The sequence below is a fragment of the Rhinichthys klamathensis genome, unplaced genomic scaffold, assembly GCF_029890125.1.
Source record: "Rhinichthys klamathensis goyatoka isolate OS25496 unplaced genomic scaffold, OSU_Roscu_1.1 h1tg000360l_1, whole genome shotgun sequence".
Lineage (NCBI taxonomy): Eukaryota > Metazoa > Chordata > Actinopteri > Cypriniformes > Leuciscidae > Rhinichthys > Rhinichthys klamathensis.
Window position 1 is genome coordinate 223,515 of NW_026606869.1, and position 16,973 is coordinate 240,487.

The 16,973-nt window shown below is 39.7% G+C and overlaps 1 protein-coding gene across 2 annotated transcripts in view; it reads left to right on the forward strand.

The window, feature by feature from the left end:
- The first annotated feature begins 90 nt into the window (after window positions 1–90).
- Window positions 91–16,973, forward strand: part of rtn1a (reticulon 1a) — a 35,373-nt gene continuing 18,490 nt past the window's right edge. Inside the window, exons 1-3 of one of the 2 annotated variants that reach the window (XM_056233148.1) lie at window positions 91–542; window positions 12,135–12,935; window positions 15,581–16,477. In XM_056233148.1, the coding sequence (XP_056089123.1) occupies window positions 356–542; window positions 12,135–12,935; window positions 15,581–16,477 (1,885 nt within the window). In that variant the 5' untranslated portion in view covers window positions 91–355. The remainder of the gene's footprint in view (window positions 543–12,134; window positions 12,936–15,580; window positions 16,478–16,973) is intronic. The other variant, XM_056233149.1, reaches the window with a different exon arrangement.

A 16,973-nucleotide genomic window follows, 5' to 3' on the forward strand; every position in this document is an offset into this window, starting at 1 on the left:
TTTGTCATTGCGTTGACGTCCATTTAAAAAGCTTAAATGTTGCGTGCGTCTTATGTGTAGCATGAACCACGCCCTTGGTGGTGTGGAGGCGCGCGCACACGGACTGTCCTCTAACCGGAATGTCGCTCTCGTTCTCCGTCCTAAATCCGTGCCAACCGCGAGCCGCACAGATACAGTGACGTCAGCTCCGAGACACTGAACCAAACACATCAAGCCCACTGGCTCCGCTGCTGCGAGACGGGAAGCATCGGTCAGGATCGGCCATATTAAGCGTCACATCTTTCAATCCCTTCTGCGATCTCACAGAATCGTTCTCGCTTCGGAACAAACTCTCTGCGTGAGATAACTTGCAAGCATGTCCGCCAATTCGAGCGAGGGGCCGGGTTTGGATGGGAAATGGTTCGAGGAGGAGGAGGAGAAGAACGGGATGTTTGGGAGCGCAGGGCCCCGCTTCGACGAGATGCGGGACGATTTGCTCGCGCCCAAGCAACAATTCCATCCCTTTGAAGGAAGCGGCGTTGCCATGGAAACTGCATCTACAGGTAAATTTGGGCTTTGTATAATTTCGCTTTGTGTGGTTTAGCGGTGACACCCGCATTTTGTAGTGCCGGGTATAAAAGAAAAGAAGAAGCAGAAGAAGACGACGACGATGATGATGATGAATTGGAGATGAAGAGAGAGAGAGAGAGACAGACCAGGCCATGGGTGTGACAGCGCCTGGATGTCTCTGCGTACACAGACTCGCAGTGTGTGCTCTAGGCAACTGTGGTAGTTCAAACAACATGATCAAACAAACGACACACACAATAAAACAAACAAAAACATTCTTATGCTGCTCTCTAATGGTTTTTAGAATTGCGCAATGATGATGAAAGAACTCTTAGAATGAGGATGATGCGTGTTCATAAAGCCACAATAATGTAATCATCATTTCTTTGTCTTTGTTCTCTTCCTGTCTTACTGCCCTTTTTCTCCTCGGCCTTTCTAAATCGCAGGGTATGGCTCAATAATTGGGCTTTGTGCACCCCTCTAATAGACCTCGAGCACAGCAAGACTATGAAAACTTATTTCAATATGACAGTTCATACTATATTGACAAGACAACACAGTCTGACCCAACCCGAATGTAACTAAATTTACAAGCTGGTGATTTCTTATGAATTATTACAAGAAACGTAAGCTTGAAGATTGTAAGAATTAACCTATAGATAAAATAGTTAGCTTTGAATTTCCATGAGAGTGTGTTGTTGTCACCTGCTGATTCCACCTTGTGCATCAAACTTTTGAAAAACACATTTGCATTTAATTTAATATTAGTATTTTATTCTGTATTCTGGTCAGTTACAGTATGTCTGGTTTGTTCAGTCTGGCCTTAAAGTGCACTTAGTATGTTTTTTTTCCATTAAAAAATCTTACAGAGAAAGAAATGAGTAGTAGACTACTTGAACATGATATGCACTCAAATGATGACTCCAGTAACATCAGTAGCCTAATCTATTTTGCATGGAACCACCTCAGGGGCCACCATGTTGAGATCACATGACCAGCCAAAAATACCTCAAGTTAGCATCAGCTATAGTAAGCGAGCCAGTTAGCATCAGCTAACAATATTTTTAAAATAGGCTCTTATAATGATTTTCAGCATGGTTCATTAATAAATATTCATATTTATCTGTTATTTTGGCTTGTCTTTTTAATTTTTAGCTAAAACTGCTTGTACTTTGATTTAGCTGTAAATCTATAGGCCTAAAGCAAATTGCTTTGGCAGAGTGGGGTCATTTTACCCCACCCTTGGGGGCAAAACACCCTGTTGGTACAAATTAAATTATTGTTAAAAATCTAATAACATGAAAACTCTGGACATTTTTCCTACTTGGTTTATAATTGTCATTGTCACTGAAAACAATGATAACTAATCTAGACACTTTGGTTTCACAGAAAAAAATTACACAGTCCTTAAAGGGATAGTTCAACCAAAATGAAAATTCTGTCATCCTTTACTCACTCTTAAAGGTGCAAAACGCAAGTCTCTGAGTTTTTGCAGAACTACGCCCCCTCTGGCGACAAGCGAAACTGCAACCAATTCTGATCGTACATGTATCTAGCTTACGCATTACACATTTTACGCAACGTCATTTGTTGTCACACATAGATTGGCCGTATCAAACATTAGAGACTGGGCTATATCTTACCGTTTTATCAAGAAAAAAGCCAACTGAGGATCCCGTTTGAGACCAAGAGCAGACCGGAGATCTCTCCATTTGTTGAATGCCTTCCCGAGGTTGACTCTCGTCTTACTCCGACGCCTGTCTGACTCCAATTTGGACCTTTTGGTGGCACTAGACAACATTTTTCTTTTCTTTACTTTATGTGGAGTTTGCGTTGGGGTTTGGAATGGACTACAAGCCGCTCTCTTTGAATCCATCTTCTACCTTTGACGCACGAGTTGTCTTCGCTGATGCGGAGAATAGCGGCTCCGGCGAATACACAAACCTGCGAGACATAGCCTGGTGAGCGTGAACGCGCATGACGTCACGCCCAGTCTCAAATTCGAGCCCGAATCCCTCTTATATATTTTACTGTACAGGATTATAGAGGCAATCTCAGTGTGCAGAGAAGGGCTCATTCAGCCCGCATGTATAGGATAGAAAAACAGGTATTTTTAACATGAAAAGTTGCGCAATGCACCTTTAAGTTGTTCAAAACCTGTATGAATTTCTTTTTTTCTGTTGAACACAAAAGAAGATATTTAAAAAAAAAATTTGGTAACCAAACAGTTGATAAACCCCATTGACTGCCATAGTATTTTGTTTCCATACTATGGAGGTCAATGGGGTCCATCAACTGTTTGGCTACCCATAGTCTTCAAAATATCTTTTTTTATGTACAGCAGAACAAAGAAATTCATACAGGTTTGGAACATACAGAATTTAAATTTTTTCCCCACACTACCCTACTCATTTTGTCTTGATAAACCTCTGTTATATGACAGTTTTGCTTGCTGAATAAATTAATTTGCACTGCACATTTCTTTAAAGGCATCGGTAATAAAAGGTTGCTGCATAAAAGTCTTAACATGATCACTATATTGGCCAGTGTTAATGCATAAAGTGCAATATGGATGTGCCTGAAGCCTAAATCCGAATTCGGAAAGTCATGGAAAATGAATCACGCGTTCTACGGAGCCCCTAAAAGGGGGTTAGAAGTTAGACTTGCTGCGGTAGTCGGTTACATTACAGTACAGATTTCACTTATCACATTAAGAGAGTGAGGAGAGATGACTGACAGGACTATGTCGGATGATTTAGTGCGCAACAGATCATGAGCGCCATTGACAAATGTCTTGTAAAATGTGCGCTCAGCACCTCCACTCCTTATACACAGAACACGCGTGATTGCAAATTGGAAAGTGAAAGTAAAAAGCGAGCGCGCATTCAAAAGCGATTTCAATAACCCGCATTTTGATAGCGGCTCCGTGTTGCCGTCAGATTATATACAATATAATCATCCAACTATATAATTGCGAGAGAACGCAAAAGCATTGAAATATATATTTTTCCTCCCATTTCATATTTTTTTCCCATCACCACATCCCTTTAGGCCAGGGACTCCGTAATGCGTTATTTCCTTTCCGAACACTGTATTCGGCTTCGGGCACATCTCTACCTTAGAGATTTATATATTGAGTATACCAGTATTAGAGTTGGCCATGATTGAAAATGCCAAAAAGAAATGGAAGAAAGGTTCTGGCTACAGATTTGTTCAGGATGTCAACATTTATGGACACATGTTTAGCAAAGGTTGCGTTAAACATGTTGTTTCAACCTATGTAGCTGTTTTGATGTTATGAACAACATTTAATCGAGAAAGTATTATCCTGGAGTTTTCTCTCTTTTTCTGCGTATTTCTGAGCTGCTAAAACTAAACCCTCACTGACTGTAACAAATAATGACAGTGAGTTTAATAAGATAAGGTGGTCTGGCGTCCTAAACCTCAGACAATGATGTGGATTTAATACTGGACAATAATAAAACACAGAACTGCCATATCAAGAAGGAAGTGTACACTCACCGGCCACTTTATTAGGTACCCCATGCTAGTAACGGGTTGGACCCCCTTTTGCCTTCAGAACTGCCTCAATTCTTCGTGGCATAGATTCAACAAGGTGCTGGAAGCATTCCTCAGGGAGTTTGGTCCATATTGACATGATGGCATCACACAGTTGCCGCAGATTTGTCGGCTGCACATCCATGATGCGAATCTCCCGTTCCACCACATCCCAAAGATGCTCTATTGGGTTGAGATCTGGTGACTGTGGAGGCCATTTTAGTACAGTGAACTCATTGTCATGTTCAAGAAACCAATTTGAAATGATTAGAGCTTTGTGACATGGTGGAAGTAGCCATCAGAGGATGGGTACATGGTGGCCATAAAGGGATGGACATGGTCAGAAACAATGCTCAGGTAGGCCGTGGCATTTAAATGATGCCCAATTGGCACTAAGGGGCCTAAAGTGTGCCAGGAAAACATCCCCCACACCATTACACCACCACCACCAGCCTGCACAGTGGTAACAAGGCATGATGGATCCATGTTCTCATTCTGTTTACGCCAAATTCTGACTCTAACATCTGAATGTCTCAACAGAAATCGAGACTCATCAGACCAGGCAACATTTTTCCAGTCTTCAACTGTTCAATTTTGGTGAGCTCTTGCAAATTGTAGCCTCTTTTTCCTATTTGTAGTGGAGATGAGTGGTACCCGGTGGAGTCTTCTGCTGTTGTAGCCCATCCGCCTCAAGGTTGTGCGTGTTGTGGCTTCACAAATGCTTTGCTGCATACCTCGGTTGTAACGAGTGGTTATTTCAGTCACTGTTGCCCTTCTATCAGCTCGAACCAGTCTGGCCATTCTCCTCTGACCTCTGGCATCAACAAGGCATTTCCGCCCACAGAACTGCCGCTCACTGGATGTTTTTTCTTTTTCGGACCATTCTCTGTAAACCCTAGAGATGGTTGTGCGTGAAAATCCCAGTAGATTAGCAGTTTCTGAAATACTCAGACCAGCCCTTCTGGCACCAACAATCATGCCACGTTCAAAGTCACTCAAATCAACTTTCTTCCCCATACTGATGCTCGGTTTGAACTGCAGGAGATTGTCTTGACCATGTCTACATGCCTAAATGCACTGAGTTGCCGCCATGTGATTGGCTGCTTAGAAATTAAGTGTTAACGAGCAGTTGGACAGGTGTACCTAATAAAGTGGCCGGTGAGTGTACATGATTGCAGGTTCGGAGGCAGGCATCCAAGCACTCAAAGTGGTACTTAAATTGTGCCTCATCCTGCAGTGTTAAATGTGCTTTTAGTGTTTCTCTGGATCAATGTGACAGATAAAGTAGCAACGTATCTATAGAAACCCTCTCAGAGCGTAGCCTATCACGCACATAGCAGTAAAGTACATACAGTGAAATACACTCTCACACATTTCAAACTTTCATAGAAAGCCATCAGAGCGTTTCACTGCTTTTTCTTGTTGCTAATTGTCAGTTTCTGCTTCTGCAGGTGCTCTTCGATCCATTAAGAGTCTGATTGAGCCGCCATTATGGCTCAGAGTGCTATTATTAGCTATGGGGAACCAGAGGTGTAAAGTCCAGGGGTCAGAAAGTAAAAGTCCTGCCATATATTTATTCCACCCATTGACTCAGCCAGCTGATTTCACTAATTAGTTCTATCTCCTGGCTGAAAAACTGTGCTAATTAGCAAATCCAGGTGATTGGAACAAAATACTGAGGTCTCTGAACCTGGACTTTGCACCTCTGGGGGAAACTGGGCATGCACATACACACACATACGCCTATGCGTATACACAGTTTCTCTCACATGCTCAAATATTCATGAGCTGGGGCCTGAAATCCCTCAGCTCCCCCCATGCACTGCATGGTTAGCTTTAACACACACACACAGTCGCGCATACACAAATCCAGCTGACAAAAATATGTTCAAAGAACATTTTGAGATTGTTCCCGTTAAGTTATGGAAACATTATGTCCTCAGAACGTTCAAAATGTCCATGTATTTTCTTGTTTGAAAACAAAAATGAAAAAGTAATGTTTAAAAAACGTCAGATGACTGTTTCATGACCGATGTACAAATAATGTTTTCATCCTACCGGTTTGAGGACATCATTAAGACCAGATAACTATGAACAAACATTTGATTAACATTACTGGAAGAATGTTTGTCAATGACTTTAAGAGAACCTGGGAAAATGCAGACAAAGTCTTTCCTCCTCTCATGGACGCAAGCCCAATTACGCATATTCTCTTGAAGGCATTCAAATGCACTCACACAAAGACTCTTTCTCTCTCTTTCCCTCTTTCACACTCTAGCTATGGTGAGGTTCTTGTTTCTTCCCTCCCTCTCTCTTGCGCTCTCTCTTGCGCTCTCTCTTGCGCTCTCTCTCTCTCTTGCGCTCTCTCTCTCTCTCTCTCTCTCTCTCTCTCTCTCTCTCTCTCTCTCTCTCTCTCTCTCTCTCTCTCTCTCTTCCTGTCTTTCATGTTGGTTTGGGCTGTAGTTGGCTCTGTCTTTAGCATTCTCCCTTTTTAAACAAACAGAGGGAGGTCTATTTATAGGCTGAGTGAGAGTGAGACATAGCTCAGTCTTTTTTACAGTAGCCAAGTCAGTGAGCTTACAGCTCTTTAAAAAAGCTGGAAAAAGATCTGTCCACATGGTGAGCAGCTCAACACAACATAAAACCCATACTCTGATTGTACCATCAGTAACATCACTCACACATGTCAATATGTCCAGCGTAATCCACTTTTGACGGTCTCTCTCCCCCTAGTTGTCTATCTCTCTCTGTCTGCCTGTCTAATACGCTGAGGGAAAAGGCCTAGACGAGGAGGAATGCTGGAGTGTACTGTCTGTCTGCATTCACAAAGTCACTCGGGCATGAGAGAGAGACCGAGCGAGATCAACAAACAGTGCAGGGTGAATGTGAAAAGAGCATTCCTTCTGTCACTTTCAGCCAAAGGCGGTCAGCATACAAGGACCACTCGAATAGAGCGCGACACTATTTCTCCATTGAGAAATTGATTGTTTAAACCTTTCAAGACAGACCTACCTAGAATTTTGAGGTTGGTAAATGGTGGCATAAAAGTCAATGTGATTTCAGCCTCGTTTTTAATGAATTACATTTTTTGTATTTGTATTTATTTATTTATAAAGCACCTTCCAGGCTACACAGTAACTCCAAACTGCTGTACAGTGCAAATAATATAAAACATAAGATAAAAAGAGTAAATACAATAAAAAATGACAACAGAACAACAACCAATACAACACCCATTAAAATAATGAAGTAAAATGCGAGAGAGAACAGGTGTGACTTTAGACGGTACTTAAAGATATTTAAAGTTGGGGAAGATCTAACAACGAAGGGCAGTTTATTCCATAATCTTGGACCAGTGACAGCGAAAGCACAATCACCCTTCAATTTAAAGGGATAGTTCACTTTGAAATTAATTTTTGGTATGTTTTAGCTTACCTCAAGGGCATCCAAGATGTAGGTGTCTTTGTTTCCGCAGTAGTTAATTTTGATATTTTTAGGTCAAACCGTTCTTGTCTGTCAGTCATATAATGCAGGTCTATGGTCACTTCCTCAAAGAGCATGCACAGAGAAGTCCAAATTAAACATGATTTAATGACTCGTAAATGTAAGTACACAATGATGGCCTAAGACACAAAACGAGCGGTTTGTGAGAAAACGAACCGTATTTATATCGTTTTTTTTTTTACCCTTTAAGACGCACTCTGGGAATAGTTAACAGGAGTTTATTTGAGGATCTAAGCCTTACTTTTGAATTATAAGGCTTAATAAGCTCAACTAAGTATTCTGGAGCCGTGCCATGTTAATTGTTTATAAAAAAATTCTGTTGTTTACTCACCTTCATGTCATTCCAAAATCCAAGCCTGTACTTTATTCAGTCCAGAAGATTACTTTCTGTATTGACAACTACACACCGAGACATTTTCTTTCTTACAATATCTTCTATTCCACAGAAGAAAGAAAGTCACAGGTTTGGAATGACATGAGGTTTATTAAATGATGACAGTAAACTGTCCCTTTCATTAGTAACTAAGCTACTCATGATCCTCCACCAATCAGAGAAGTCGCTGTTACCATGGAAATGTGAGTCCTGCCAAAAAAGCTCAGCAGTGGCCTACTCCCAGCAAGCATTGCTAATGACATAATTGACCCTGCGTCCCAATGTGCATAGTATCCATCCTAAATAGTATGTGGGATTAGAATAAGTCCCAAAGCATAGTATATTGAAAAGAGTATGCCAAAAGTCCCCGGATGGTCTACTATTTTTGAAGTGTGGATCCTTACACACTAACGGCTAATATTGTCCACAACCCATTGTGCTTTGGAGGAGGATTCAGTTCAAAACTATACAAACATGAATAAAAAGTGTTAAAGAACCATGAAAATGGTGAATGTGGGCGACTGACGGTTAAGTAGAGAGGTTTAGATAAAGGGGTGAGTGACTAATACTCAAACATTTAACCTGATAAAAAATATTTATTTCATGTTATCTGTGTTATATTTCATCTGCAACAACAATGTGAACTTTTATAAAGATCCGTTTGGCCATTAACTTTTAAATGCATCATTATGCAAAAATATGAGGAGAGATCCCTGCATGAAAGACCCACGACTGGCAGATCATCATGCTACTGTTATTTTCTCTCCAATATAGTAGGACATTAAATTAAATGAAATGTGGAGGATGTTAATTGTGAGAAAATGATTGACAGGCTAGTTTACGGTGACAGGATGCATCTAAATATGACAGAGCTCCCATTAAAGATGCAATTTTATGAAATAGTATGTCCCAAAGCTTTTCTACTTTTCTGCTACACACTTAAAAAAAAATTACAAAAAGAGTATACATACTTTTAGGGTGTAGTATAAGGCAAATTGAGATGCAGCATGAATCACTGGCTGAATTCAGAATAGCATACTACACTTAAAGAGACATGGCCGAAATAGTAAATTTAGTATGGTATACTGAATTCAGGCACACCCATAAAACAAAATTTGTCTTTGTCACTTTGAAAGATTGTGTGGTTGTTTTGGTCTGTTGCTTAGAACTCCGTATTGAAGAATGTTTCAAATATCTGTGGCTAAAAAGAATAGGGAAAAAATTTCCAAAATCAAAGGTGTTTAAACACGGGCAATCACTCTTGCATTCTGTTAAAAGAGAGAGAGCAGGTCCTCCATTTACCTCATTCTGTTTTTCTGCTGTTATGTGTTGGCAAGACACTCACATTGTCAATCTGTCTGATATTAACACATTTAACACACAAACAAAAATGGAGAAGGCAATTCCATAAAGCGGTGTGGCAAGTTCAGTGTAAAAACAACCTATCAAAATTAGCGGATGAAGCAAGAGAAATATTGAAAATAAATGTATGTTGAGGTGTGTCTTCTGACACATACTGTAACATTTTTATTTAGCTTTAATTTATTTTTATTTCAGTTTTAGTAATTTTAGGACTTGAACTTATTTCAGTACATTGCCAAGACAACATTTCTCATTTTCATTCAATCTTTTCATCTAATATAGGCTGTAGGTTTTGAAATCGCATCATTCCCTTCTTCAAACTGCGGTCTGCCATTGGTCCATTATGATGTTATTTCCTACTGTAATTTTAGCGCAGGGTGATGGGCATATAATAGAAGTGTGTACTTGTTATTGTAGATTTAACAGTCACAGGGTTCATTGTCAATTTTCATTAATCCTCTTAAGACTCGGCTGATTTCACAGAGAGAGCAGATGTTTACAGCTGTGTCTCAGAGGGTTGTGTGGGGTTAACAGTGCCCAACCAGTCTGAATGTCACTACATGTTCAAACTTCCTATCTGCTCTTTCTCTCAGTCCAGTGGGAATCAGATTTACAGGAAAAAGAATTGACTTTCATGTTGATTCTCTGCATTGATTCTTTTTCAGCTCTCTTGCACTCTGTCCTTTGCCTAATATCTTTGTGTAGGGCTGTGTCTTGGTCTATTGTCTTTTTCCAAAAAAAAAATCTATTTTTGAGTACAGATGCACAAATATACTCTAAACCTCCATGAGTATCTACATATCTAAATGTAGTAAATCTGACCTCTAACCGCTGAACATGGCTGAGTCTATGTCTGTAACTGAGGGGCTTTATGTTCATTTATGTGCTTTAAAGGGTTGGTTGATTATGATTTAACTTGTCTAACTTTAGTTAGTGTGTAATGTAGCTGTTTGAGCATAAACAACATCTGCAAAGTTACAATGCTCAAAGTTCAAAGCAAAGGAAGATATTTGCTTTTAAAGAAATCGTTTTTTAAGGACTACAAACAGCTGGTATAGGGACAACAAGGCATTCCTTGATGTCCCGGGTTAGTGACATCACTAACCCAAAAATTTACATAAACCCCGCCCCTGGGAACAAGCAGTCCATATTGAGAAGACGAAGAGTTGTTGTAGTCCAGCACATTTGTGAGTCTGCTCAAGCTGTCGCATCCGTCTTTTCACATGCAATACAGTACGAAACACAAATGCAATAGCATGTCACTCTGTAGGAATCTTACAACAGTTCCCACACAAGTGATTTTATAGATTATCATGACAGAATATGCTAATTAAAGACTTGAAGATCCACATCAGCAACATAAATTCATCAACTAACCATTCAGAAACGTCCTGTTGTATTCTACATGTTGTCACTTCTTCTTGAGTCTCCATCATTGTCCGACTGCAGTTTAAACATGAAAGGCATTTTAGTTTCTGACATTTTAGTGCTTGTCTGTGTGAGGTAATCGGAGCTGCTAACACACACACACACACACACACACACACACACACACACACACACACACACACACACACACACACACACTAACACACAAGCTCTTGAAGCTCCGCCTCTGTGTCGGGAGCAGCAGCTCATTTGCATTTAAAGGGACACACAAAACGACGCATTTTTACTGACCCTCAAAAAGGGAACATTTTAACATGCTGTAAAAAATTATCTGTGGGGTATTTTGAGCTAAAACTTCACATACACACTCTGGGGACAACATAGACTTATTTTACATTGTAAAAAGGGGCATTATACCACCCCTTTAAGTGTTATATGAAGTGCTCTTCTAACATATTTGATGTATTTTGGCGTTTCGTGAATTCTACAGAATGAATGCAAATAAACTTTGAACTAAACAAATATACTAAATTATGATTAAGCCATTCAGACCCTGTATTCATTACAATGGACATCACTTTTCTCTGGTGTTTTTTTTTATGGTTTTTGTCATTTTGTCCCACCCAAATGGCACAGGATTACTAGATTGGAAATCCAAGTACCAAATCATGTATTTTTGCTTTTTGACAAAAAGCATTAATTTAAAATGAAGCATGGTGGCATAATTCTAACTATTATATTTAAAATTATCTTAAAACGTAACATATAATATTATCTTGAAACCACATTTTTTTCTGGCAAGTTGATTATATATATTGATTATCATTTACTGCTGTATTTTGAAAGGAACTAAAGCATGGTCATTGGTCATATTATTTTTTCCCTGGAAAGTATTTTGGGTCTGAATATGTGTTTACTACAACAAAACTGTTCGAAATTTGTATCTTTGAATGCATATTATCATATGAACAAACATCCTACAGTTGCACTGATTTAATTTTCCAAACACTTAGGCCCGGTTTCACAGACAGAGTTTAGATAAAGCTAGGCTTAGCCCTTAGTTCAATAGGGACGTTTAAGTAGCTTTTTTAAATGTGCCTTAGAAAAAAAAAACATAACTGTTGTGCATTGTGAGACAAAACAATGGCACTGACATATTTTAAGATATTTAAGATAAGTTAAGACAGCTCAAACACGCATTTTAGTCTGTGACTAGGCTTACGCCTTGTCTGTTAAACCGGGCATTAGTACATTAATATAGTGTTTTTATTTGTATCAGCAGAAAAATGCACTCATTTTGAACCAATAATGGAAACAAACATCCTTGAAAAATAATTTCAATCCAGACAGATATGGATTTCCATTACTAATAACATTTCTTGTCTTTTTCTTTCTCTAGATGACTCTCTGTCTGACATGTTTATGAAGTCATCGCCAGGAGAGGGTGATCTGTACACCTCTCTTCTGTCCTCAAAGTCCTCCTCCAATCCTTTTAATGATGGTGCCTCTCTCTTCTCCTCTGAGGGCAACCGTTCTCCACCTGCTCCCACTGGAACCGACTCTGGAATCGGCATGACCCCAGGTGACCCCTCAGACCATCAGACAGCCCTGCAGGGCTCACACAAGACTGACCATTACAGCTACATGGACATGGGGGATGATCTCTGTGATTTTGGTAGTGTGGGCAATGCCAAAAACAAGCAGCAGCCTCCAATGTCTGGCTATGGAGATGACGAAGAGGATGAGGACGAAGATGAAGATGACATCCAGGACTTCAAGTCTAAGATTCATGAAAAGGAAAGTAAGGAATCCAGCCATGACCCCTTCGATCTGGGTCGCTATTTGGAGAAGAGCCCTCTTGGATCTGAAGAAACGAAGGTGAAGAACAGTCAGGGATCGGCCGGCGGGCAGCATGCGTTTCCATACGTGGAGGATCCTTCAGACGAAGAGATGGCAGATTTCCGATCGTACCGTAGGATGGAAACGCCACAGAGTGCCAGTCCTGTAAAGATCACCGTGACAACAGAATCCCACTCTGCTACGACCCAGCCAGTGAGAGTGTCTCCACAAGGGGGCATGTTCGAGAGAGAGAGCGTGCTCAGTTTTGGTCAGCAGGGTCTTCCCACTGTAACACTGTCAGAACCAGAGGACGACAGCGCAGCCTCATCAGCTAACCACTCCCCAAACCACTCCCCTACAGGTAGATCCCTCCCACTTGTGATTGAGATTTAATTTAATTTAATTGAGAATGCTCTTTATATTAAATCCATTTCTGTATTTGAAGTGAATTTAAATAGGGGTTGCAAACCGGATGTAGACATGATGCAGAATTAACTGAATTCATGTAACCAATTTTTAACTAGAAAAGCAAAGTTAAGTCAAGCCTAGTTATTAGGTAGTTTAAATTTGAAGGTAGTTATAGGCAGTATATACGAAAAAAGTTTAATAAGAGATGCTCAACCAACTGAATAGGAGGTGCAACCAAAAATCAAAAGTTCATCCAAATTGAAGAAAAGGTGTAACACTCACTCTAGAAAAAAGTTTGAACTTTATTAGTTTAAAGGGATGGTAGGCAATTTCGTAGAGGCTAGCAATAGCAAGATAGCTTTGAAAGCATTAGATCCCACTCTCCCTTCAGAGTGTTTGTAATAGTGTCTATTCAGTGTGTTATCAAAAGGTGTGATGAAGTATGGCACTGCCATGTGGTTGTGCTAGAACAGAGTTTGCTGGCAATATGTTCTCGCTGTATACCATATGACTGAATCTATACTTTAGTTGACCTTTACAGATGAAGGGTGAGTTACAGTAATGTGGCAGTCTCTACCATGGTAATCTGGCATACTGTTATGTAAAAAGCTGTATTTGATGCCATCTGTCTCCATTGGGCCTTAAAGCATCTCTGATCAGTCTGATGTTACACACACAGTCATTGACTGTTTCCTCTCCCTTGTACTCTATATTGCTCTATTTTCACAAATGGCAAATTTCTCTCTCTCTCTCTCTCTCTCTCTCTCTCTCTCTCTCTCTCTCTCTCTCTCTCTCTCTCTCTCTCTCTCTCTCTCTCTCTCTCTCTCTCTCTCTCTCTCTCTCTCTCTCTCTCTCACCCACACCCACACACACACACACACACACACACACACACACACACACACAACACACATTCGTGTGGACATAGTGCTGGTCACTTATCTAAAAATAATTTATTACATTTGGTTATTCATATCGGAAAAGTTTTATATAGAAACTGTCTATGGAATCAATATCTATAGAAATCTATAGGTGTACAAAATGATTAATTGATTAATCATTAAGTTCAGTTGGATTTAATAATAGACAAACGTAAACTGAACGAGAAGAGATGCAAATAAAAAGTTTGATAGTAAGAGCGTTATGAAAGGCAGTTACTGTGAATGAAACATTTATATATATATATGAAACAATTATTTTTTGTTGTGAAAAGGATAATTTGTGATTTTGTGTATTGTACTAACACAATTGAAAAGTGCAAAAATGTTAGAAAAAAGTGCACTTTTGATGATCTGTTGCGATATTAGCACTAAGAGTTTTTAGAATGTACAACTTACTTGTGAAAATAGTACCAAAGTGAATAAAAAAAACTAATAATGAACGTAAACAATTCGGACTTGTACCACCTGACTGCTGCAGATTCATTTTGCCGTTGATAGTGTTGCCAGAGAAATTCATAAATCCGAGTCTGAGGACATGACCGCTCCGGGTAGAACTTCACTGGTTGCCATCTTGTAATTACGGTTACGACATGGCGTGAAGGCAGCATAAGCTCGTTGTTTTGATTCAGGAGGAATTGTAAAAGCCGGCCTCTGTTTGTTTGCGTTCGATGACTTCGATGTCGATGTCTGTCTACAACTCTGCATAGCCTTTCAGAACGTGCCGTTGACGTCAGATGTCTGCATGAGCAGGGTGCGCGGAGGTATGGAAATAAGTCTGGTAAATGCATAAATGTAAATACATATGTTGACACAGGCAGGTAGGACATCGACACATCGCATCATTGCATTCTGACCGAATGCAATGATTGGACAAAAATGTTTTGGTCCTGAGACTTCCACAGAAGATATATATATATACATGTTTTAAAATGTAGACCAATTCTATTATTGATTGCTATCAGGCAGTGAAGGAGGTTTCATCCAGAATGACAAAAAGTGTTTATGAAAAATTGCCTACTCTGTCAAGGCCTTCTACAGACATAGTAATGGAGAGTATGACAGACAGACAGACAGACAGACAGATAGATAGATAGATAGATAGATAGACAGACAGACAGACAGACAGACAGACAGACAGATAGATAGATAGATAGATAGATAGATAGATAGATAGATAGATAGATAGATAGATAGATAGATAGATAGATAGATAGATAGATAGATAGATAGATAGATAGATAGTGAAATACAATCAATTCATACATTTAATCTTCAAATTCAGAGTCATGAGTTATAAGTGAGACATTTCTTCAATTGTGATTCAATTGCAATTGTTTCTTCTATTGTTCTATATTTTGGATAATTATTTATACAGATATATATTGTATTTATTTAGTTAGTTGACAAAACTGTTTTTAAACAGTTTATTTCTCATAATTGCAACAAATTACTTTATCTCAATAATATTTTTGTACTCTGAGGCATAAATGGGTATTAGAGACAGAAAAAACCCTCATCTGGAGTGTTATGGTCTTGCCTCTAATTAATATTTTTAGTACATATTTAAAAATGATAATAGATATTATATTTGTTCCGTCATATTTTAGTCTTTCTTAAATTCATACATTTTGTTACTTTCCTCAATCCTCTTTTTCAGGTCGCGAGTCTCCATCTGATGTGCTGTTCCAGCCTGCAGGAATGAAGTCTATGAGCTCCACCCAAGATTCCAGCAGCATCAGCTCTCATCCCAATCTTCCTGCAGCCCAGGACATCAAGAGTTCAGCCAAACCCTCATCCCCGTGGGATCAAGACCTTCACGGCAGTGAAGACGAGTCTGGAGATTCAGAAATTGAGCAAGTGGCTGAAGATTCTGATTCGCCGATACACGACTTGACATCAAAGACCCCGCCCACAAAAAGTGGATTCAGTCCAGCAAGCAACCCATTTGAGCAGACCAGCTATACATCTGCCACTGATAAAGCTAGTAACCCATTTGACAAGCCACAAACCAACAAGGTCAGTGTTAGTAACCCATTTGAGCCATCTGGGGGAACCAAGGTGGGCTTTGGTCAATCCAGCAACCCTCCACTTTATAGTCTGTTACGCGAGGAAAGGGAGGCGGAGCTCGACAGCGACCTGCTAATCGAATCGGCTTCTGAAGAAAGTCCCAAGAGGGAGCAGGAATATTCTGCCCCAAAACCTCCTGAAACATCATCTCCCCTGACCACAAGCGTCACATCCTCGAAGCCCATCACAACCTCCTCCCCTCCGGCCTCTCCCTTCACCGACCCCCCAGCCAACACCCTGCGAGAAACAGAGAAAGAAAAAGAGAAGGAAAAGGAGAAAGCAGTGCCTGTTGAGAAGCCCAAGCCACAACCAGAGGACAGCTGGTCCACCAAACCCAGGCCTGCAGTAATGGGAACGTCTACAGTGACTCCGGAGCAGAACTCCGGTCAGGAGAAGGAGAATAAAAGCAAAAGCAGTATTGTGAGTTCTACCACAGAGAAAGAGGCTGATCTGTCCTTGTTACTCCATAGCTTCAGCAGACAGAAAGGTAAGATGCTCTGCGCTTATTCTTCCTCCAAGCAGTGTTGTTTTAGCATCATTTAAATAATATAATGATATTAAATTGGTAATGATAAGGCATTTTTAAATACAAATAATGCATGCATAATTAATAGAGTTTCATGTAAAAAATATTTGTGGACACAAAATTAATTTCAGATCCTAACATTGCTTTATAACTATGGGTGCTTTTAGAATTAAAATGCAAAAAACACAACGCAAAAAAATCCAAAATGTAAAGCAAAACAATATTTAATATTCATACCCCCCACCCCCCAATAAACACATTTTTTATTTTTTAGCATCCGAATATTGAACTTTGTCATATCACTAGATAAATTCAAGTTCAATTACTTTAATTCTTTCTCCGCCAAATTCCGTCAGTGGCGGGGAAAGAGTTAATATATCATTTTCTGTTAATAAGTAGGTTTTAAAACAATCATAATTACAGCATAAATGCCAGAGAAAATATATTTGCCAATATG